At 45.3% G+C, this 25,532-nt stretch overlaps 1 protein-coding gene and 1 long non-coding RNA gene across 2 annotated transcripts in view; one reads left to right on the forward strand and one right to left on the reverse strand.

Moving 5' to 3' along the window:
• LOC121110975 overlaps positions 1-21,022 on the reverse strand; it is a 75,803-nt gene extending 54,781 nt beyond the window's left edge. The window contains exons 1-3 of the long non-coding RNA XR_006939337.1: positions 20,954-21,022; positions 9,515-9,610; positions 2,730-7,635 (exon numbers count right to left, since the gene is read on the reverse strand). This is a non-coding gene — a long non-coding RNA (uncharacterized LOC121110975). The remainder of the gene's footprint in view (positions 1-2,729; positions 7,636-9,514; positions 9,611-20,953) is intronic.
• Positions 20,479-24,330, forward strand: FTL (ferritin, light polypeptide). Its single transcript, NM_204383.2, has 3 exons — positions 20,479-20,787; positions 22,395-22,541; positions 22,814-24,330. The coding sequence occupies exons 1-3, from the start codon at positions 20,620-20,622 to the stop codon at positions 23,318-23,320; spliced, it is 822 nt and encodes a 273-aa protein (NP_989714.1). The 5' UTR covers positions 20,479-20,619; the 3' UTR covers positions 23,321-24,330.
• The last annotated feature ends 1,202 nt before the right edge of the window (positions 24,331-25,532 follow it).

Consider the following 25,532-nt stretch of genomic DNA (forward strand, 5'->3'; position numbering starts at 1 on the left):
AGAGAGCTGTGAGGCCCCAGCATAGGCTACCCAGGCTACCCAGAGAAGCTGTGGATGCCACATCCCTGGAGATGCTCAAGGCCAGGCTGGATAGGGCCCTGTGCAGCCTAAGCTAGTAGGGAGCAGCCCTGCCCACTGCAAGGTTGGGGATGAGCGGGCTGTAAGGTCCCTTCCAGCCCAAGCCATTCATCATTTTCACAGCACTCAAACTGAGCTAAAAGCAAACATGTCTGCTGTAGTAGAGGCAAACGGCTTGACAGATCCATTGTAAAACAAACACCTGACCATTTTGATGTGGCACAGCAGCGGCAGAAAACACGACTCTATCTGCTTTTCCTGCAGTGACCTCTGAACCTCAGCAGCACCAGCTGTGCTCGACTCAGTGTGCCTCAGTCCCAGGCAGGCACACAAGTGCCACTGGGGGAAGCAGCCCAGTCAGGGAACCCGCTGTCCCCTCCCCAGCAGGTGCTCAGTGCTGTCATGTTCTCAGTACGTGTCAGAGCTCACTGTTATCAGTTATTTCTAAGTGCAACGCTGACCCACAAGAGCCCCCAGTGGGTTGGTTTTAGCATCACAATTGCTCCCTGCACAGGCTTACTCCCAGCAGTGTAACAGGAAGGCTTTGAAAACAAGGTGCTGGGATCAGAGCAGAAGATACATGTTCTTGAACAGAAGAGAAAGTACCCTATAAAAGCTAGTCAACATAAATAGATGTTTCTGTCAAATCTTCATACAAGAATAATCCTCAACTAGTCCCTGGCAGAGCACAGCCAAACCTCACGGGCTCATTACAGTGCAACTGTCTAACACTTGGCACCCAGTGCTCATCAGTCACAGCTCTGTCAGTAGCCCCACAGCCCGGAGGTCCACCAGGGGTCCCGAGCACCACCGGTTACTTGAGAGCATCAGGGCACCCCAGCTACAAGCACTGGGCCCTGATCCAAGAAAGCACTTAAGCACATGCTTAACTTTAAGCACGTGAATGCCCCCAACCACATAAAAGGCTCACTTAGTGAAAATTAAGCATCTGCAGAAATACTTTATCAGCTTCTCCATTGAGCATCTTACAGGATTACACCCTATCAAGTGACTCTCAGAGGGGGAACTCCCCCTGAACCAGAGCAGCACACAGGTGGGATCACCAGGGGCTGGGTCAGACTCCTAACACCTAGAAGCACACGCAGATGAGCCGAGGAGGGGCGAGAGCAGCCCAGAACTCACCTCAAGGTATCCACCATGTCCACATTTGCCTATTCCACATAAAAGGGAATGTGACCTAGCACAAGCTGTTTCCCTCCCACAGGTGCCTGGTAGGGACAGACATCAAGAGCTCTTTCTTCCACCTACTTAACAGGTCTTGAATTTGTGTGGCCTCTCAGTGGCAGCAAGCTGCTTGTTCCCCACATGGCCCTGCTTTAAAGCAGGACATGTTTGTGTAAGGCACTGATGGCGAGCACAGGCCCGGCGCAGTAGGGCACCAGGGAGCTGTCAGGGAGGAATGCCCGGCCCTGATTGACGAGCACACTGTAGTTACTCAGGTGGAGCCCAGGGCCCGGCAGCCAGCACTGCTACACAGATCAGATGTGCTCTGAGCTCACAGATCAGCTTGATGTGCAGCTCAGCCCCACCAGGCTGTGGCAGGGGAACTTGCCCTCTATTTTTTAAGTGAAAAGCAGTTTGAAAGAGAGAAGTCCCCTTCCTCCTTAAACATGAGGGACCTAGATCCTATACCATCCTTATAGACATTGTTCTACAGCTTGGTAACAGCACGTGTGCAGATTCAGAGCCAGGCATGGTTGTGCTCAACCACAAGCTTGACTTGTTACATCATTCTTTAAGCCCCATTCACACAGTGCTTCTAGATACTCTGTCCAACTACTTAGAAAGATCCCGCCGCTTCCTCCCATGTTATTTATAACAAGTACATGAAAAAGCAATGCTCCTTAGAGCCCTTTTCAAGGTGAAAGCTGCAGTCAAAGCCCACTCACTCACCTGCAGCCCCCAACAAAACATGAGCTTTGGGGCACCACCCAGCAGCCAGCCCCATTCCCAGCCTTGGGCCTGACCCTCCTGTGTAGGCACTCTTCATTGAGAGCTGAAGATGTGGAGAAGAGTTCCCCTCATTTCCTTCATAGTGTGAAGAGTTTTGCAGCTTGTTCACAGCTGAAGCTTGCACCTTCAATTAGGGAGAACTTGACACCACACTTCATCTAGGAGCCCAGGCCAAATTAACATGCCTGCTACAAAACCACCGAAGAGTACACTGTGTGGAGGAGCAGAAAACTTGTTTTCCTTTCTCATACTAAAGCTCCTGAATTAATTTAAATGAAGCCATCTAAGAAACACGTTTCTACAGGAAAAGGGTACAGGACTCCAAAACCAGCTCATTTAGGCAAGGCTTATGCTGCTATTTTCTCCCAGATTGAATCAGTTATTTATCTCTACACAGCAAACACACAAATGAACACTAATTAAGCCTTTACTTTTCTTGGTGTAATAACAGAAGTACCATCCTCTCTGGGGGAAAAAAAAATAACCCCCAAAAACCATAAAACAACAGGAGCCCCCTACATTAGGAGCAACACACAGACAGTTCAGCTCAACAGTGCACAGCCCCACCCAACAACAACTTGAAGCAGCAGTTGCAGAGACCATACTGACTTTATACCCACCAGAATAACCCCACACCCACCAGTTATCACTTTAGATAACTTTAATAGAGAACATACCTTTCAGATGCTGATCTTCAGCCAGCCCCCTTCCACCAGCCCCAGCCTTGCTCTGTCCTGGTGAGAAAACTGCCGTGCCCGTATCCCTGCAGCCATCAAGCCCAAGTGCCTGCAGCTGTGCAGCTAGGTGGGGCAGTGCTGGGGGGCAGTTCTGGGCCCAGTGCTCAGCCTTGCACCCATCACAGCACCCACCACAGCACCCAGAGGTCTGTGTTGAGCTCCAAGCAAGCACCCAGCCACGTGCCTGGCTTCCACCTTCTCCTTCTGTGACAGCCTGAGATGCACAGAGCTGACTGAGATACCAAACAACATGTCTGGGGATGGCCTCAAGCTGCTGCTCAGGGGCTGGATGGGGAGGGAGGGCTCAGGTGAATCTCATCAGTGACACAGCTGGGAAAGAACCAAAGGAGCCACCTGCAGCTAGTTTTGCTACTGGAGTTCTTTAACCTCTGTTACTTTTTCTTTTCTTTTTTTCTGGTGCTAGCATTACTTATCAACAATAAGCCAAATGTTTAAGAGGTAAGCATACAAAATATAAGCCTGATGATTGCCCCAGAATATTCTCTGGGAACAAGAGAAAAACATAAAAAACTTGAGGAGCAATGAAACATACCAGGTGGTGGGGGCTGCTCGGCACTGAAGTGTGCTACCCCAGCTGTGCTGAGAGAGCAGGGGCTTCTGTGGGTTCATTCTGCTGTTGTTTGGTCCCCAGAGATGCTAATTGCAAATGGAAAGCCTGGTCTGCAACTGAGATCTTGCAAATGTTAGTTACCAGCGGAGCACCAGAGTAATCAAATGCTAAGAGGTTGATGAGTAAGAGCCTCTTGAAGAAATACAGAATTCCAATGTTTTTTTTTTGTCTCAGCTGCTCTTCAGAAGAGTCATGTTTGGAGTTAGGCAATTTTTTACTAAACATTTTTATAATTATCCAAAAATTTGGGCTACTGTAAAGTACAATGAGTTATTTTAATTAACTACCACTAAAATGATTCCACCTCCTCTTTGGGCTCCTGCTCCAAAGCCTAGCATGGCCTGAGGAATACTTTTCTCAAGCATCCAGCTGGAAATTCCCTTGCTCCAAATAGGGTGGGTTTGTTCCCTCTCCCTCTATGCAAGCCCAGCCCTTACCTCCTGTGTAACCCTCAGCAAGTGGCCATAGGCAGTGGTAGGCAAGATGTCTGCTCTGCTTTCTCTTCTCTAGACTGAGCAGGCCCAGCTCTGGGTGTTGGGTGTGCCCCAGCACCTCTCCACTGTGGTGGCCTGTTCCAGCACAATGTCTGTCTTGCACCAGGAAGACCACGATGCTTCAGATGCCATCTCTCAGGTGCTGTGTGGAGGGGAATAACTGCTCTTCAGCTGCTGCTCCTGCTGGTTTGGTGCGGGATGATGCAGTGAGGATGAGGCAACTGACTATAGACTACTGGTACAGTGAACTCTGTTAAAGTGCCCATAGAGGTTGTCCATACAAGTCACTGTTTGGGTATCAAGCTAGATAATTGGTAAGCACTTGCAGATCACATGGATTTTTCCATTTAATTCTAATAATTTGTTGGTGTGCAAAAATGAAACTGTGTTCCTGAACCTGAGGTTCTTGCACTCAAATGTTCATCTCTCTTTTAGAAAAGATCTGTAGGCAATGATGTGTTCTGTTTTTTATCTTAGTACCAAAGAGAATACAATAGGCTATGTGGCACATCAGACTGCAGTTGTCATTACAATGTTCTTGGACCATGAGGCCTTTCACCGCTGCACAATCTCAGTGTGTTATTTGTGTTGAGAACTACAGTTGCAATCTTCTCCATAATGCTGATCCTCAGATGGTAAATAAAGACATAAACATCCAAGTGAAAACTGTAACATAAAACCTAGGTTGGATGGATTTCACAGGAGCTTAATAAAACGTTATGAACCAGAATTAGGGGACTGTTTCCTTTCTGAGTACAGAATAATTGAAGATGAGATGTCATTTAGCCCAACCTTCTGCTCAAATCAGGGCCAGCATCAAAGTCAAAACCAAGAGGGGTTGCTTCTCAATATCCACACTTCAGAGAGTCACAGTCTTTTTTAAATAGCTTTTTCAATTCCAGTACTGTCAACTCCTCTGTAGCCCTGCACTGCCATATGAAATACCTGCTTCTTTTGAGATATAAACTGGTATAAACGCAGATGACATATGTCAGTTTACCATTTAAGTGACATAATTATCTTAAGAAAAATCACTGGTGCACAAATGATTCCTTGAAAATCTCATGATCTGAGTTAGCGCTGCGAGGGCTTTAGTAGGAACATACGTACACAGCATTTTAAATCTACAGTGACAAATCTGTTCTACAAAAACCAAATGGGAGCAAAAAAACCCCACCCTGCTGATACCTATTAGATGGAGGCAGCCAGATCTTTCCCTAGTCCTAGCATACTTCAGCATTTACAGATGTGGAGCAGCCTGATGAGCTGGTCCCTCTGTAGGGCTCGCAGCTTCTTTGAGCATTCCGCTCACATTGACCAGAGGGTGTTTGCATGGTATGAAGCAGAGCTGTGTAAGCCGAGCTGACAATCCTACTTTGGTTCCAGGCTGTGTGAAGGAAATAAAAGCTTCCTTTTTTTTTTTTTTTTCATCTACTGAAATGCTTTTAGCTCCTTTCAGATTTGTCATAATAACAATACACTTAAGGAATAATCTACCATTGGCTTAAACCTGTGTTTGGTACAGACTGCTAAAAATGCCTTTCTCAATTTGATATGCTACACTGATGTATTGCACTTTTGCATATCTGTTTCATTCCCTTATGGTGGATGTAATTGAAAGGTATTACACAAAGTAATAGCTAGCCCTAAGTGAGTGAGCTAAACCTACAAACCTGAATGTATAATGAATATGATATAGTCAAAGATCATTAATTGTTCCACATTCAGCATCATTCTGCCATTACAAAGTTTCTCCCCCTTCGTCTCAAGGGCTTCTCTCCTTCATTCCATACGATTTCTGACTTCTTTCCACTGGTGTCCAAAACTTTAAGGCACTCTTGAATAACATGGGCTTCTCCCCCAAGCCTGATGACACAATTCCCATGCACGTTTGTCTGAATTTCCAGCTTTATTTCCTTCCAAAGGTCTTTAGTCTTGAAGATCTGAGTAACACAAGTCATCCATGCCTTCTGAACGGATGCTTCTGTAGCACCATCTCCTCTCCTCCTGTGCCAGAGGAACGATGACTAGGCAGGGAGCAGATCCTCAGACGCTCACAGTCTTTCGAAGCAGAGGCTGAGGTGCACCCGCAGAGAAGCACCACACCAACTGGCAGCTGGCACTGTCTGTCTCCCAGCAGCAGGGCATTAATAACCACCGACAAAATGCTATACAGTTCCAGCATGATGTCAGTAGTGTTAACCTCTGTCAATCCTGTATCAGCATTGGTGAATGACTATTCTTCATTGTTTTCCTTTAAAATGTAGCTTTGAAATATTCCACTTCAAACAAAACAGTGGCTACTCTAACTCTATTTTTCTCTATTTCTCTGTTTTTGAAAGCGAACCATCAGTAGTCCATACCAACTGTGTTGAAAAACAGCTGAATTCATCCCATGTATGACTTTCTATTGAGCTTAAAACAAACAAACAACCAAACAAACACAAAAACAACCAACCCAAGCCAACTTCTACATATCACACACAGTTGTTAGCACCTTTTGGGAGGTACTGGTAATTTTCCACCTATTAGATAGCTGAAAGAATTTGAGGGATTTTCTGGAACTTGCAGTGTATGAACAAATTACTCTGAACTGGCGCATTACAGTAAATCTGCTACTGCTTTTAGAAATATGAAATATAAATGTTTTTTCTCAGTTCCAACTAGAGAACACAAAGAATTATTTTTAAATGGCATAACCAGAAAGCCCCTTTTACAATCTTACAGTATTTTGGTATTGCTTGCTTCCCAGCTCAAAAAAGAAAAATGCCAACACTATAAACAGATGAGATAAAGTCTAGAGGGAGAGATAGTATTTGTTTATTACAGCAGCAAAGAATACCGGTAGAAAATAGTTTTCCATGTATGCAATCAGATCTGTATTCTTAGTCCACTAGTAAGAACACCCCTGCTGAATTTCACTGTGATGATACAGGGTCAATATGCCTTCAGATTATTTGAAAGGTAAGGATTTTTAAAGAAAGATAGGCTTTTTTTTTTTTTTTTTGTACTTGCAGATTAATTAGTCATATTTTCATTTATCATATACTTTGTTATTCACTGGCAAACTTCAAGATAGCTACAGAATCACAGACATGCCTAATCTGAGTTCAGGTCAAGTGCAGTCACATCCTTCTACCTCCTACAATGCTTTAAGATGTCAACTTTACCATAGGGGAATCTTTGGTTCTAGAAAACTGGATGAGTCCTTAAGGAAAATGTCTGGCATTGCAAACTACTCCTGCCCATCTCTGTGCCTACACTTGTGCCAATAGCTGCCACATTTAGTATGTGCAGGGAGTGGAAGCACAAGATCAGATGGAATGTGAATGCTCTGCACTCCCAACCACAGCACGTGATGCAGTTGTTTCTCCTGTTTGGGTTTAACCGGCTTTTCTTAAAACAATAAAAGCTCAACCTCTCCAAAAAACCAAAGTGGTTGATGTGGCATAGACCTTCCACTGAAAATTGGAAGAGGATGTGAGAGGATTTGCCACCTTTAGTTCCTCTGTGTAGAGCAAGTGGCCCCAGTGGAATCAAAGCAAGAATAAACCCAAAGAATATTGTTATCACATGTGAAGTCTTCTGTGCCAGCTCTGTACTTACTTCCATCGCAAGGAGCATTTGCAGGGTGAGCTAAGAGCACAGCACAGGCTCTGCAGTCACATGGGAGCAGATGACAAGAGGGAAAGGATGCAACTTCAGCCCTGTTGTGGACCTCCTAGAAAAGGATATACTTTGGGTTAAATCGGCTCTTGGGGACACCCACCACCAGGCAGTAAACAAGCCAGCAGCACCTCAGTACAAGAGGTAAATTGCACAAGTTCTGCATCTGTGTGGAAATGGCTGAAGACTGATTTGTTTAATCCCATGCCCTTTCTAACAGAAGACAGCAAGAGACAGTGATGGGCAAAGTTCATACGAATGCACCAGCGCCTTCTTCCTTCTTTGGCAGAGAAAAGGAGGAGCAGAGTCTACATGTCCACCCCTCCCCAAATCACGGCAGGCGGTCAAAACAAGGGGGGAGAAGGGGTTTTCTGCAAAGCCCGTGCCTTTGAGGCAGCAGAAGGACAGAGCTCAGTTTTACGACTGCTGGCCCCAACACAAGTTACCATTTACAAACTAATCCTCCTCCCTTCGAGAGCACAAGGCCTGCTAAAGCTCTCATGTCCACTTCTCTGATTCTTCATTGTCCACACTGACAGAGAGAAGCCCAAGACCTAATCGGTGTGTAATTCAATCGCTGTCCAGGCTGTGTCACAGCACAATGCTCTGCTTGTAGAGCCACGGGTTAACTCAGCCAGCTACTGTTATGCACCACAGCAGGTGTGAAGAATGTCCCGCAGCCTAACTGTGTGTTGCCACTCTGTCAGGGTCCATTTCTGATACTACTTTCACTCACCACTTAATGACTGTTTTTCTTACTGGCAGCAAACTAATTGTCAGCTGTATGGTAAAAGGGCACTTACAGTATTTTTGATCTTGAATTGCAAATTCCTCAACAGCATAACATGGGCCTCGTATGACGTCAAACATTCTGTCTTCCAGATGCCCAAAATGTGGAAGGCTGCTAAAATTCTCTTTCCTTCCTTCGTCTTAATCCAGCAATTAATAAGTTATGACATCTAAAATGCTTCACTCTGTTGTTCCTCACACCAGACTTTACCACACACCCTTTTGGTAACGGCTCAGATCTGCAAAGCTAATTCCATTTAAATCAGCGTTAGGAAGGTGCTCCAAAAAATCCTATCCACATGTAAGTGGTTAAAAATCTCTGGAAAGTGAGATTATATGGACTGTCATATTTAAATGCAGATATCAGGCTGCTCTGAGAATGGCATTTGGTGTGGGTTTTTTTGGTGGGGAGTTTTTCTTTCATATTTACCACACTAAAAGGAGTAGAAAGTTGCACTTCCTCTTTGCTGAGTTCATACTACAGTGCAAGAAAGCTGGGGAAGAGGAGTACAGACAAAGAAGGCAGGGCAACACTTACCACTCCATCCCCAGTGAAGCAGTACTGGGGGTGTGTAGCACCCAGCCATACTACTGGGCAGATAAGCAGACAGTGGAGAACTACTGCTGATAAGCCTGCAGCGGTTAAAACACAGGGATGATAAACAGGAGAATGGCTTCCTTCTCCACAGATGGACCTCACGCACTTCTAAGAGTCACTCACAATGTTTCTTTCCCTTGACAGGCCCAAGGGCTGTGAGCACAGAATGAGCAGATGCCATCTATTTCTAACACATCTGTGTTTCTAAAAGCCTTAACTATTTATTTCATGTAGAGAGAAAGCTAGCTTCTGCTGTTATTTCTCTAAGCTTCTAATTATAATGTGGAAGAAATACACACAGGAGGAATACCTGATGAAAAAACTACACTGGGATAGAAACTGTACAGCTCTGTAACAGGACAAGCTGTTTTTAGTTGAAAAGAACAAACAACTGAAGTCAGCTGGATAACCTAACTAATCCAAGTGGTAAGTAAAACAAAATGGCAATAATTTCCCTGCCACCACAAGATGATCTTAAATCAATGTATCTGGCTATCTGGAGTTTTTCTATGTAATTCCATACGAGCATTACAGTTACTAAGCTTACCCAATCCTGTGAAGGGATGAAATACTTTGTCACTCTTTCAAATCCTGGGATGGCAGGAAGGGGCTGAAGAAAGGCTGTCGAACTTCTTACCACTAGCTGCAGAAAAAGTCATAATATTTATTATTCAAAATGTGAATTGGGCTTACAATGTTCAACAAGTCTTCCTCAGTGCTGAGGCCAAGCTGCTCATTTCACCCATACTTGCCTAGTGCCATCACTGAGGGCTGACTTCCAAACATGGGCGGACAACAGTTTACATGGCAGGGGCCACGAGACATTCTTGCATCCTGAATCAGGATTTAGCAATGCCATATGCCAAGCCTTAGAAGCATGCACAGTATTTGCAACTGAGCACCTGCGGAAATCCCATTTCCTGACAAAGAGAGGCCTCTAATATTCATGTTTTTCTCCTGGGCTTGCGCCACACTGTAATGAAAAATGAAATATGGGGGTTCACCGAGAGCTTGCCTGAGCAATTAGCAAAGGCACGCAGAATGAGCAGCCTGGCTGATGGGATCTGACCAAAACCATATGCAATGCAGAAAGAAGAAAGCTGCATCCCTGCCCTGCTCCCTTCACTCTAGCCTTCCCTGGGTTATCACCGCTCTACCTCTGGCGTTGCCTTTCTATACTCCTTAGTCAGACTCTGGCTGCTTCCTTCCAACCTTCCCTATCTCTGAATGCTCACGCGTCTCCTCGCCCTCCACTGACCTGGCACAGTCCCCTGCACTCCTGTGGCTGCATCTTAACCCGTTTCCCTCTGCTTTTGTCATCTTCCCTTGCTGCTGGTTTTGGCTGTCACACCTCACAGATATCACCCTGAACACTGCTCTGCGCCTATCTCACCTCTGCCAGGCAGCTTTTTAAAGCTTTGAACCAATGGGTGCAAACACTGAACAACTGTTAGATGCCAGCAGCCCTCCGAGAGAATGTCTCACACAAGGCCACATAACTGACATGACAGATTCAGCATCTTACAGATCCAGCATTTGTCAGGGTCCTGCTGGTGTTTTATAGGTCTCTCGGCCTCATTTTGGGAACCAGCATCCATCACTGGGTCATGCGGGCTTGTTGCATGCAGAATGCCAGGCACCGTTTCCCATTTCCACCGTGATATGCTGGAACACTGTCTCCCTGCTAAATGCTGGGTATAAGAAACCCAACTCTGTGGCACAGTGCCTTTCCCTTCCCTCCTGCTGACCAGCTCTTCCCCTGGTAGTTCAGAGGACTTACCCAGCCTATTGGCCACAACAGTGTGCATTCAAACAGCTGCTCAGGCTGGATGAAGCACCTGCTCTGGGCAACAGCAGCTGGAGTTCATTTTGGGTCCAAAGGGCCGAGGCCAAGCGGGCTGACCGCATGTGCACTAATCCAGTATCATCACCAGCTCCTCCAACAACAGGTGCCTCTTTGAAGAGAGAGGGAAAAACTATTTGGGGAGGAATCAGACCTTTATAAAGAACATTATGAGCCAGGTCCTCAGCTGGTGCATGCTCAGTTCAATCGTGTACTCTCTTGAAGTTGTATGAGTAATGCTTATATACACCAATGAAAGATTTGGCCCACTCTTAGTGCTGCTTCTCTGTTTAGTTTTCCTCAGAACTTTTCATCTATCTTTGCTCTGCACCGATCTTCCTTTAAAAGGGAAAAGAAATCTTCCTGTCTCCTGCTTCAAAGCAAACAGCTACAAGTCACAAGCTACACGTGGCAAACTTCACTACCCTCACTCTGCCCATGTACCTTGGCTTTACTGCTGCCTCACAAGATGAGTCCCTCAGTCCCGTTTGCATCCCAGATTCTAGACCACAAGCATCCTTTCACAGAGATATGGACGATCCCACCTGGGACACATCAGACAAAACCCCTCAGAGCCCCTTAAGGGAAGTCTGTCGGCCCAGGCATCACAAGAATGGCCACGTACTTGCTCTGCCCAGTGGTCCACGTAGCCCAGTGATTATTCCAATCAATGGCCATGAAAAAATGATCTGGGAAGTGTGCAGAAAACCCTGCCAGAAGCAGCCATTGGCTCAGCTGGTTCCAAGGAAAATTTTCTTCTTGTCTTGTTTTGCTGGAAGCTGATCTATGATGCAATGTGTACAAATCTCTTTTTGTACTCTCAGCGTCTTATCGATTGGTTTGGATTAATGAAAGCCTCCACGATTTCTCCTTCCTGAGTGCTGCCACGCCAAGCTCTATACAACAGCTTCATACATTTGGTCTCACTCCTGGCAGTGACCCTAGTGCCTGTTTCAGGAGAACTGGGGAGCTCTCTCCAGCCTGAGCACAGAGCATGACTCACACAGATGGCCCTGCAGGACACTGCCAGGAGCACTCTGTCCATAAAACATGAGCAAAAGTAGGCTTTCCAAAGTGCTCACAATGCACTGTTAGGGGAAAACATGACCTTGCTACAAGCTGCTCGTATTCACCGGTCACAGCTTCCCTAACTTTGTATTCTAACATTTATTTCCCTGAACTGCACCTCTTTTCATTCGTGCCCTTCTGAGGTTTGATTGGTTTAGTCACTTTCCACTTGGGACCATGTCCCAGCTGGGTTATATTACAGAAAGAAGCAAAGCAGAGCCAGTTCAAGGAGTAGAGCTGGTGGCCAGAATGGCACAGGCAGAAAAAAGTCTCAAATCCATAACAGTCATTGACCTCACCACAAATACACATAAGTGTCAGTGCTACTGTGTTGGCTTTAGCATTTCAATAAGACTCAGAGAATTTCCCTTGACAAACACTGCAGTTCAGGGTCACTGACACCATTTGCTTACCACATTCACAGCACGGCACAGGAACGCCCTGTGCTAGAAACATAGGCTCAGCTGCTGCGGACTCCTGGATTCCCTTTGAGGCTTTAACCACAGCTCCAAAGTTGGAAAATATCAAAGCATATCTAAATATACAAAAGAAGGCAATGTGGCCCAGTTATACATCTGTTTTGTCCACACATATGCCTGAGGGAGCCACATAGTGATTGCACACTTAATGCTGAGCAGTCTGATACCGCTGTGTCACTGCCCTGCACAGCACAAGCAGTAAGACCCTCCCAGCATCCGAGACACCCAGAGCTTTCCCTAAAGCTTGGAATCCTCTCCGTGGCGTGCTGTCACTGGGCACATTTCACGCAGACCAGCTGCACAGGATTTATGCAGCCCATTTTGGAGTATCAAAGCTAAGTTTTTTGTCTTTGCCTCAGGCAGGTGCTTGTTATGTGAGATTTCAAGCGGAGAACAAACCGTTTTGTGAGAGAGTTAAATGCTCAGCACAGTAATTTCTGAATTATACAAACGATAGCACTGGGAGCTAGAGGTTTAAAAATCAAGAAGGAAAGCCCTTGAGTGCAGCACTGTGGGCAATGCCACAGAGTCCTACAGACCAGAGTAACTTTCCAAGACTACCACTTAATGTTGCTCGCTGCCTTAAGTGATATGAGCCAGATCCACCCTATGTTATATCTCATAATTGTGAGGAAATCAGGCTAACGCCCAAATCAACAGGTCCTCTGCACAAAGATAATGAAATCAAAATCAACCTGTCTGAGCTGGCACAGAAGGGTTTGCCACAAACAGACAACAATCTAACACCTATCACTGTAAGGACCTTATAATATATTGAAAATCAATAAATCATTAAAACTAGGCAGAATGTGATAGGGAATTGGATATCCTAATGATGTACACCTTCACTTCAGTTTAGCATAGTCTTTAAGTTCTGTGATGCTTGAAGGAAGCTATCCACTTCTGTTTTGTTTGACTCACCTCCACTAAATCATAAAATCATAGATTCAAAGAACGGTTTGGGTTGGAAGGGACCCTAAAGATCATCTAATTCCAACCCCCCTGCTGTGGGCAGGGCTGCCCCCCACCACCTCTGGCTGCCCAAGGCCCCATTCAGCCTGGCCTTGTACACCTCCAGGGATGGATTATCCACAGCCTTTCTGGGCAGCCTGTGCCAGGGCCTCACCACTCCGAGCAAAAAACTTATTACTAATGTCTAACCTAAATGTCATCTCTTTAGTTTTAAGCCATTCCACCTTGTCCTGTCACTATCGGACCATGTAAAAAGTTGGTTCCCCTTCTGCTTGTATGCTCCCTTCATGTACTGGAAGGCAGCAATGAGGTACTCCCAGAGCATTCTCTTCTCCAAGCTAAACAAGCCCTCAGCTCAACCTTTCTTCATAGCAGAGGTGCTCCAGCCCTTTGATCATCTTCATGGCCCTCCTCTAGACCCACTCCAACAGCTCCACATCTTTCTTGTGCTGGGGGCTCCAGGCCTGGATGTGGTACTCCAGACAGGGCCTCACAAGGGCAGAAATAGAGGGGGACAATCCTCTCCCTCTCCCTGCTGCCACCCATCTGTTGATGCAGCCCAGGATACAGTTGGCCTTCCAGACTGCAAGAGCAGAGTGCTAGCTCATCTCCAGCTTTCTGTCCATCAAGACCTCCAAGTCTCTCTTCACAGGACTGCTCTCATACAAATCCACATAAACCCCAAATTTAAAACATTTACCTCATGAATGTATGCTTTAAAGTTTCAAAAACAAACAAACAAACAAACAAACCCAAAACAGTTTAATCATTTTTTGCTCAGCTTCATATAAGGTTTGAGAGGGTTCTTCCTCAAATAAAAACTGTGAATATGGCTCGCTCTCAACTTTTTGGTGAATGCAAAACCTAAAACATTTGTAATAATTTCCCCTTCACCCGCAACATCTTGCACACCTCTCACCAAAACTGTGGCCTCAATGCTTTCCCTCTTTAGCCAAGCAGTAAATGGCATCAGTGCAACCATCCAACTCCCTGGAGTACCTGCATTTTGGAAGCAGGTGCTCTTGGTACCACCAGCAGGGACTCTACGAACATTGACTGTCAGTGACATAGAGCAGCAAGACAATAAAGGTTCCTGGACTTCCATCAGAAGATGTTGTTTACTACTGGCAAATATTGCTGCAGCCTCAAACATTGTGAACAAGTACAGAGTGCATCTGCTCATGTTCATCTCAAAGATGTCTGATGCTCTTTCAAGGGCTGCTGAGCACAGAGTGCACCTACTGAAGTTCACACTGCCTGGAAGGCATTACCTGCAGCCACTGACCTCAGTGGCACAAACTGTACCAGAAAAGGGCAGTGCCTCTTCCAAAACGTCAAGTCCTATTTTCTCATTTGTCTGAAAACAAGCACAGATTCTTATTCATATCTGTGGAAAGGAAGGCAGAACAAGAAGGGCAAGGGATACAAACCGTGAGAGACTCCAGGCAGTTGGGGACTGCACAAACCCCTTATGTAATGCATTGCCTGGGGCACACCACATGTTTTTAGAAATTCCTCAGAATCCCTTTATACTTGCTCCAGCTCTAAGACCCAGTAGCTCCAACCTCCAATAAGTGACTGGAATTACAATGTACCATGGACAGATCGCACTGACCAGCCTTAAGTTTGCTGTGCAATGCTTTTTTAAATATAACTTGAAATAACGATTGTAGTATCTCAGAGGAGGAGTGACTGGGGATGAAACTTGGTGTAGGTAAATTGCCAAAATGTAACACCACTTTGGAAAGAGTGACATGTGCTTAAGAGAAAATGGAGCTATACAGCTGGTAGTCACAAGTTAGTAGTGTCTGTAGTGCAGTTTTACCAGAGAAGCCAGCATTAAGGAGCCTATGAGCACGCACAGTCACAGAGGCTCCAACAAGGCCTGCGCTCAGCCTGCCAGAGGCTGCCACATCTCCGCTCCAAGCCACCTGAAATGAACTCTTCTGCAGGAAGGGAGAAGACAGCATTAATTACAGAGAGCCTCACTTAGATACTGCAAAGAGGAAGCAGCATGAGTTAGGGTGCCCTTCTAGACCTGCTCCGATACACAAGGCTAAAGATAAGGACAGATTTTAATCAGCAAAGTTTCAAAGATTTCTCTAAATAACACAGTGGTTTCAATTATCCAGTATTTGAAAGCTCTTTAAGAAAGAACTTCCTTGCAAAAGAAGAAAGAGGGATCAGCCAAATTCTCCATACCCGCATGATGCAGACTTAAATATAAAGCAGACCACGGAACTAAACTAATCAAAATAAAGCTTACATCACAGCTGCAAACAATGTCACAATTTTATCCAGCTACTGATGCAAAGTAGATGATGGTCAACAAGACATTCCATGACAACTGAAAAACATGCTCACACACCTCAGCTGGCTTCTAGCACTGCAATAATTGATGGTTTGCATATGCGAAAATATCAGCGAACAGTAGAAAACAGAGCTCTGCCTCTGTAGAAGAGGAAAGCAATGGAAAACAAAGCTTTGGAGTATTTGAGGCAAGCTCCAGAAAAATGCACTTCAAAAATGACTTCAAAATGAATCCAAATATTTGCATACAGGATTTCAGTGTGACACCCGGCTTTAGTAAATGGAATACATAAATTGTAGATACTGCACAGTCACACAGTAATGTTCAGTACATCCGAGCTCCCAAAATAGGCTCACTTCAGAGGAACTACATTCTAGCTTGTACTTATGAGAACTCTTATCTTGTATCGCTAAAGCATACTGATTTCACAGCACTACAGCAAAGCGGACCTTCCTGAACACTTTACCTTTGCACAGAGACACAAAGATAGAAAATATATCCCAGAATGACCACTTCACAGCTCAGTCACAGGGCTACAGTCATCCCAGGGTCACCCCACGTTTTGCTGATGACTGTAAGACCGTTTTTAAGAAAGCCCAGATTTCAGGCTGGTTTTTTAACTCTGTGAGTCATACAGAACAAAAAAGCAAAGAAATAACTCAGAAGTCTTGCTGGCTTTTCTTCCATGGAAAACGGGAAATAAAACAGAGTGGGATAAGACAAAACAGTGAAATGAAGCACCTGTTGAGCATAGCAAAGCATATGGATAAATGGGTAAAGTGACTTCACGTCCAAGAGATTGTGAATTCACGGGTGCTCATATGAATCATTCTCCATTTCCTGCCAGAGAGCTTAGGTTTCACTTAATTATGAAATAAAATCATGAATGAAGAAGGCTAATTTACAGGCATACATATCACACACTTATTTGCAGCTTTTTCCTCATGTAGCCTTCAATCTTCATTATTGCTACTGATGGGCACTGAATGATCACATAGGAAAAATATTTGGTAGCATTTGATAGATCACTTACAAAGCACACAGCTAGAAAGCAGCTAACAGATGGTGGCTGGACAGAAGCAACAGCCACAGCTTTTGCTACCTGTGGTTACAGAACAGACAATGTGATCTCCAGATATCAAAACACAGCTTTAAGTGACAGAGAATCAAGGCAGGAAGCAGCCAGATTCAATTAAATATTTGCAAAGCACGCTCAGCAGAAAAAAAAATATATTTTCAGATGACTGCTGAAGCCCTTTGACAGTAACTCTGTCCTCTCTGCTACACTCAGCCAACAAATTCACAGGAGGGGTGTGTTGTATGAGAGCTTCTTTTTCTGGAACATGAACTGCACTCCTGCATACCATGCTGTGGTTGCTTGGGCTCCCACTCTGGCATACCACTTTGAACACTTCAAAATGTCTTGCGTCAATATCATCCCAAATCATAGAAATAAATTGAAGCATGTGCCTAACGTAACACATTTAAATAATCCTGGATTATGGGAATAAGGAGGGCCAACCTTGTCACCAATCCTGTTTACAGAGCCCTTGTGTGCAATGGCTTGCACAGAACTATCTGCTCTTGGTCTCCCTCAGCATCCAGCCCCACCACACCATCAATGTCTGTTCATTCAGGAATCTTGTAAGGCACCTTCATACTTCAGGACGTGGGAATAAAGTTCTGAAGCTTATTCACTTGTATGAAAGTCACATATGGACACTGTTATCCCAAGTGACTAATAACTTTTCTAAAGCATAGAGTTTGGAAGAGATACCTAAAGCTTTCCCCTCAGGTTAGTGCAGTTGACCAGCAATTCCTCTACCATAAAAGCCCCCGCCTGATAGCAGACAGTTGCCCTTATTCCAGGCCATGCTGCAATGCTGTAACTAAGAAATTGAACAAAGCATTTGTCTCCTAGGATACAGCATTACTTAAAAACCAAGATTTGAGATCACATGTTTTTGGAACAGATGGTACTATCCACAGTCCAGATACTATCAGCATGTCTCACCCTGTGTAGCAAGAACCCCTACATTACTTTGTATGGGTTTTCTCTATAATAAATGTAATTGCAGTAGAAACTGTATGTGTTTCCTTTAGTTCTATGAGGCAGAATGGAAAACAAACTGAACAGTGTTCTCATGAAAAAAAAAGGAGTTAAGGAATATCTGGAATTAAGGAAGTCTGGAGTGAGTCAGACCAGGACCATGCTTCATATATGGCCTTAAAAAATGACTTTGTGTCACTGCCATGCGATAACTTAAGACATGAACTTCCAAAAGACAGCATGTGATCAAGTCTACTATGCTCAGAAATTGAACATAAAGGCCCACCAAACAAAACAAACTACAAGTTTCTCCAGAGAGACTAATTGTCTTTCTATTTTGATTTCACATTTCATATTATAGAATTATAGAATCATTTGAGTTGGAAGGGACCCTTAAAGGCCATCCAGTCGACTCCTCTGCAATGAACAGGGACACCTACAGCTATATCAGGTGCTCAGAGCCCCATCCAGCCTGACCTTCAATGTCTCCAGGGGCAGGGCATCCAACAGCCCTTGGGGCAACCTATTCCAGTGCCTGAATACCCTAATTGTGAAAAAAAAAACCTTTTTCTTTACATCCAGTCTAAATCTCCTCTCTCTTAGCTTGAAAGCATTTTCCCTTTGTCCTATCACAACAGACACTGCTAAAGAGTCTGTTCCTCCTCTTTCTTATAAACCTCCTTTAGACACTGAAAAGCTCCTCTCAGGTCTACCCAAAGCCTTCTCCAGGCTGAACAGCCCCAGCTCTCTCAGCCTGTCCTTGTAGGGGACCTCATAGAAGTGTTACATCCCTTGGATAATTTTTGTGGCTCTTCTCTGGGCACACTCTAAGAGGTCCACATCTGTCCTGTACTGAGGACTCCACATCTGGACAAAGTATTCCAGTTGAGGTCTCACCAGCACAGAGTAGAGGGCAGGATCACCTCCTTTGCCTTTCTGACCATGCTCCTTTTGATGCAGCCCAGGATACGGTTGGCCTTCTGCACTGCAAGGCCACATTTCTAGCTCGTGTCCAGCTTGTTGTCCACCAGTACCTCCATGTCCAAAGTGAAGACCTTGCCCTTGGCTTTCTTGAACCTCATGAGGTTCACACCTGAACCCACTGCTTGAGCCTGTCTAGGTCCTCCCCAAATGGCATCCATCCCTTAGGCATGTCCACTGAACCACAAAGCTTAGTGTTATCCACTAACTTGCTGAGGGATCACTTGATCCCACTGTCAAGGTCACTGCAGAGAACAGCAATGGTCACAGCACTGACCTGAGGGACAGCACTTGTCACTAATCTCCACCTTGACACTGAGCCATTGACCACCACTCTGTGGGTACAATCTCACAACCAGTTCCTCGTCCATTGAACAGTCCACCCATCAAATCCATAGCTTTCCAATTTAGAGAGAATGGTGTTACAGGGGACCACATCAAAGGCCTTACTGAAGCCCAGACAGATGACATCAGTGGCTCTTCCCTTGTCTGCTGGTGTAATTACACCATCATAGAAGACCACTAGATTAGTCAGGCAGGACCTGCCCTTGGTGAAGCCATGCTGGTTATCCCATATCACCTCCCTGTCTTCCATGTGCCTTAGTATACCTTTCAGGAGGATCAGCTCCATAATCTTCCCTGGCACATAGGTGACGCTGACAGATCAGTAGTTCCCTGGGTCATCCTTTCTACCCGTCTGAAAAACTGATGTGATATTGCCTTTTTTCCAGTCACCAGGGACTTCACCTGACTGCCATGACTTTTCAAATATAATTCTTTCAAATATCATTCAGTCCAAACTCTTTGTACTGTCCGCAAAAAGGAGGTCACTAAGTATTCTATTTATATTAGGATGTCAATACTACGTACATATAGCTACTGGCCCTGAAGTCCCTTGGGCCAAGCTAAGTGCCAGATCTGTACTGGGAACTTTGAAACAAAGTCACTGTTGAACTGTGAATACATTATAAACAGGAGGGAGAGCAACTTTTGACTTGGGCAGACAGTGATAGGCAGTGGGAAACAGTTTTAAACTAAAAGAGGGGAGGAATTAGGTGAGAAGTTAGGCAGAAACTCTTCACTCAGAGGGTGATGAGGCCCTGGCACAGCTGCTCAGAGAAGCTGTAGGTGCCCAATACCCGGAGGGGTGCAAGGCCAGGCTGGATGGGGCCCTAGGCAGCCGATCTATGTGATGGGGGGCGGCCCTGCACACAGCAGGGGTTGGGGCTGGGTGGGCTTTAAGATCCCCACCAACCCAAACCATTCTGTGATTCTAAACATTAAAATACAGTAAGTTACATTCAACAATGAAGGCAGAATACTGCAGAAGATGGAGGCACCAAAGTGGAAATAGGCAGGTTTCTGCCAAGCAGCTCTCACACTCCCGTGCCGCCAACTCTCTGGTGATGGGCAGTCAGATCCGATCACAATTACAGCGTGCAACAGGCTAACAAGGCTACCCTTAGTTCCCAGGAACAGGTCTGTGGGGGAGCAGAACGATCTGCTAAAATATACCACACAGCATTGAGCTGACTCAGCACAAGGTCACTGAACAGAAAATTATCCCATCTGAAGGGCGTTGAGCCACATTTCCACTCCAGCGGCTTCTGTGCGTTGAAGGCAAACGCACAAAGAATAGCACGCGGAGCTGCATCTACGTGACACGGCGGCTGAAGGAGCCGGGATCCTGCCTTTGGCAGCCACCGCACAAACCGAGGAGTGCTGCTAAGACACCTGACGTGACCCCGCCGCCAGCAGCAGGCGGAGCGGCCGAGACCTGCCGGGCTCGGGGCGCGCCGCCCACGGGCACGCAGGAAATGGCGGCGCCGCGGATCCCTCCTCCCCCGGTCGGGCGGGAGGCGGGAGGAGGCGAGGTGCGGCCTAGGTGCCCGCCGCTATATCAGGCGTTGCGGCGAGACGGCGCGGCTGCCCCATGGCGGCGCCCGCCATGGCCGAGCCGCGCTCCAAGCGGCCTCGCGTCACGCTGCCCGCCTGCCCGGCGCACCGCCCGCTGCCCGGCAGCCGTGTGAGACAGAGTTTCCCGGCCGCCGTGGAGGAGGGCCTGTGCGGGGTGACCGGCGCCCTGCTGGAGCTCGCCTACAGCCTGCAGGCGCTGGTAAGGCAGCGGGAGGGCCGGGGGCGCGGGGCCAGGTGGTGGGTGACACTGGTGGCTGGTAGGGGCTCGGGGTGGGTGCTGCTCAGTTAGGGGCAGCCGGTGGATAAATGAAACTTGAAAACGTTAGCATCCTAAAAGTAGTTAAGAATGTACGTAAACGACTTACCTTAGCAGTTAAGCAGGTGTGGTAACTTTCCCTCCGTGGCTGCAAAACGTGGAATCTCAGAGCTTCTGTGAACAGCAAGGTGAAGGTGAGCGCAGGAAGAGGAGGGTGCACATGTCACAGTGAACACAGTGAGTGTGGTTAACGTGACATTCCAGCATGGCCCTGCTCTGCATGCTTCGTTGTCATGCACAGGTTGGGGTGCCCCAGCTGGCTATCGCCATAATAAAACACCATCTTGCGTGCATCACTTTTCTACAGATTCTTCTAAAGTGATGAGCAACACAGAGGAAGCGTTTACTTTGCATTTACATGGAGCAACAGGTCAAAGCGAGCACGACAGTAAGAAGCAGAAAAAACTATGAAATCATAGAAGAGCAGAATGGCTTAGTTAGAAGGGACCTCACAGCCCACGCAGCCCCAACCCCCTGCCGTGGGCAGGGCTGCCCCCTGACAGATCAGGCTGCGCAGGGCCCCATCCAGCCTGGCCTTCTGTGCTTCCAGGGTTGGGGCGTATATTTCTCCTCTACCCATTCTAGGCTATAAGCATACAGCAGAGCTTCAGTCCAGAGCACGTCCAAGAGGCAAAAGCTGTGCTGTACTGTATATGCATACTTAGGGAACTAGCAGATCACAGCGTTGTAGCTCCCTCAGTTCCACTGAGGCACCTCTCCTACGAAGAAAGACTGAGGGAGTTGGGCTTCTTCAGCTTGGAGAAAAGAAGCCCCAGGGGAGACTTCGTTGCAGCCTTCTAGTACCTGAAGGGAGCATACAAGCAGAGAGGACTGGATTTTTATACAGTTTGCTAGTGATAGAACACGGAGGTGTGGCTTTAAACTAAAAGAGGGGAAAATTAGGTTAGATGCTAGAAAGAAACTTAGGAGGTAGTGAAGGCCTGGCATGGGCTGCCCAGAGAAGCTGCAGATGCCCCATCCCTGGAGGGGCTCAAGGCCAGGTTGGATGGGGCCCTGGGCAACCTGAGCTGGTGGGGGGGCAGCCCTACCTATGGCGGGGGGGGTTGGAACCAGATGAAAATGCAAAATGGTGCTTGTTCTCTTTTGCATTTGCCTCATCTTAATAGCTTTGAAAGCTTATTTTTCACCTATGTTCCCTGTTCTGGGACTATGCCTTAAAAAATTATTTGTATTCCAAGGATCCCTGCTAACAAGAAAGAACATCAGTACTGGAGACAAACAACAGTACTACATCAGTACTACAGTTATCTCTCTAGGAGGATAAGGCAGAAGGATTTATAATAGAAGTAAAAAGACTTTTTACTGAAGGCACCATAACTTACCGTACTGTAGAAACTTGGATGAAGGTCTTTGAAGTGATTGTGCTGGCAGATAAAGTTCCATTGGGAAAGTTTCCTGGATTCTGACGAAGCCATGCTTCTAGCAAATCTTAACAATCTTTTTGGTTTTTTGTTGTTTTTGTTTTTTAGGGTGAATATTTTGATCAGTCACACGTGGCTCTACCAAACGTTTCAAAGTTCTTCCTGCATCAAGCTCTGGAAGAGAGAAAAGCAGCAGAGGCTCTGATGAAGTATCAGCAAGAAAGAGGAGGCCATTACTGTTCTAAAACCATCCAGGTGTGTAGCAAGCAATGAGCTTTCAAGCATTTGTAATGAGCAGTAGTTACTCTAATTTCTTGCATTATATTGTTGGTACTTAAGATCTCTGCATTCATGTCCTTAGATTTCCAGGTATAATATTCTAGGAGTTAGAAAATCCTAAAAGAAATGTTCCAAGCTAGGAGTTTTAAATCCTAATGTGACTTCTTTAGAGGAAGCTGCAGGAGAATAGTAAATACGGTAAGATGAGCTGTTCTTCTGAATAAATGTAATTCTGTCTTTGTTTCTAGAAACCAAACTGTGACTATGCTGTCGGTCTGATGAAAGCTCTGGAACTAGCTATGGTGCAGTGGAAAACTCTGACACGGTACTTTGAAGAGCTTTATGCCCTAAGCATTGAAAACGCAGACCCTCATAGTGCCAGCACTATCAAGAAACAATTTATCGGGCCCAAAATCCAGAAGATCAAGATGATGGGAGATCTCCTGACCAATGCTCGCAGGCTTGATTGTTCCCAAGATGGCAGAAATAGTCTTGGGGATTACTTTATGGACCGGTTGCAGAAAGAGTTCAGAACAGGCATAGAGCCAGAGTCTAGTCAGCAGTGCAGCCCTTGTCCACCTCTCCAGCAGTGTGCAGGAGCTTCAGAGGGTCTGAAGCGACCACAGAAAGAATTTTCCCAGCACAGGAACAGCATAGGGCCAATATATGCAACCATACACTGCACTGCCACGCTGCCACAGTGTAATAATGATGGGACAGGAGCAAAAATGAAACAGGGGAGGGAGGTACTTTAATGCTGTGGCTCTTACTGCTGTGGTCCAGCTCCAAAGGCAGACCTGTACAGGGGAGGATGGCCTGGAGACTAGAACTCAGGGGACATGATGCTTTATCACTTCTCCCTCTTTACACCCTGTCCCTCATCCTCATTTGAGCCACAGCTCAAAATCCAGCCCATTCCATTGTCTTGTTTAAATGACAACAAGGTTGCTAGTTAACGAAGTTGACAGCATTTAATGCATTTTTATTCATGCAATTCTTTCTAGAAACCAAAAGCTTCTAGGCCTCTTCTGTCTTAAACGTTAGGATTAGCTAATGCAAATTATTTTAGCAGTTTATACAACTTCTATTTAAAAAAAAAAAAAAAAAACTTTAGTAAAAAGAAATGTCTATATGGGAGAAAACCCAAAGATTTAGTTTTATATTATCAGATATTTTATATTAGAAATTTTATATTAGTATACTAACACAATGTAATGAACTTTTTAAAAGACTTGCTTTAAAACAAGGCTCTATTTGCTTATTTCTATCATAGTAGCAGTTAAAATAAGTCCAATTCATTTACTTACAACCCAGCTGTTTCTATAGTTGTATACTTCTCCAAGATGAAGGATGCAAACACTTCCTCAATGGCAGGAATAAGACCAATGCTCTTAGGCACGTGGTTTAACTCTTATGTTGTCCTGTGTGGAGTCAGGAGTTGGACTCAGTGATCCTCGTGGGTCTTTACCAACCCTGGATATTCTGTGACTCTAAATTCCTTCCATTCACCTCCTACAGGAGTGCCTCTCGTTCTCTATACTGGCTACCAAGGTCACCTAGGAAGAGCAGCTGGCTAGATCAGCTGCCTGCAGCTAGGTTGTGAATTGTTTTATTGTTTTTTTTTCTTTTTTTTTTAATATACCACATTTTTATGCAATTGGGGTTTGCTTCCTTGAAAGATTCTTACTTTTATGTTGCAAACAATGTTCCTATAATGTTTGAAAATAAATTCAATTCCATATTAAAAAATGGTACTTTGCATTTACACTGTATTCCTTATTTTACATTATGAGCATGACAGTACTTCCCAAGAGATTTTGCATACACATATGAAATGACACCAGTAGTTAACTGTGATTGAGAAAGTTGCATGGATGAATTTAAAGATGAAAGCAACAGACCACAGAATGAAAATAAATGCTAGAAGACTGTATTAAGGTGACAAAAAAAAGTACAATGAAACACTTTCAGTAAATGCTTTGACTCCCTTGCACAGCTGCAGTTAAGTACCCATTTCTGTAAAGCTGTGTAGACCACTTCATTTCTGTTAGTGTTGCAACACAAGACAAATGATTACAGCACTGATGTTTCCCCATCTTTCTAGTACAGTGACTCAACCTTTTTTTTTCTTTTAGTTGGAGAAGTTACTTTAAAACATGTCCTGTATTCTCCAGTAAAAATACTGCATTGTGCCACAAGAACAGTTTGAAATGCTTTTAGCAACATGCTGGATTTGTCTGTTTGGGATGGCCGCTCTCAAATACAGCAGTAGTTTAACAGATATTTCCATCTGGGCTGGCTTCCAACACCCACCCTCACACTGAGCATACCTTATTCAACAATTAGTTCCACTGACTGCAACTCAATATGAATAAGAGCAATGGAATCCATTCTTCTCAGTATTAATACATAGCTCACTAAGTATGAATGGAGCAAAACTGCTAGTTGAGTTATAAACTAGTGCCATATAGCTAGTACAGGCAACATTTGGTATACAGCAGCCTCCTTAAGAGTTGTTAACCAACAATACAGGCATCGGTTTCAAGCACTGAAGACCTTAAATGAATTCCAACAGAACAAGGAGCCCAACATCTAAACTTTTCAATGTGAGACTTACTTGCTGCTGCTTTTTCCGTGAAATGTTGCTCTATGTGCTTTTCAGAGACTCTTCTCATCTTTGTAGCCAAACATGCCAGTACTTTTTCAGATTTTAGGCATTTCTCTTTCTTTCTTCCACAATACCTTCTGGACTCTGCCTGAAGAGACAGTTCTATTAACTCTAGGTAATCTCACAGTCAGCCGTTTTCCCAGTCTATCCTCTGAAAAAGAAAAAAATCAGTAACTGTAGATAACCGAACCTTTTCTTGTCCATGTGATGCTTGTGCTGTGAGGCACGTGTGCCTGTGATCTCTTTGTCAGCAGTACCCGTCTGTTGTGTACAGGATGATCCTCTCCATGCTTCGCAGC

Source organism: Gallus gallus, chromosome 5 (genome assembly GCF_016699485.2).
Source record: "Gallus gallus isolate bGalGal1 chromosome 5, bGalGal1.mat.broiler.GRCg7b, whole genome shotgun sequence".
In the NCBI taxonomy this organism is placed as follows: Eukaryota; Metazoa; Chordata; class Aves; order Galliformes; family Phasianidae; genus Gallus; species Gallus gallus.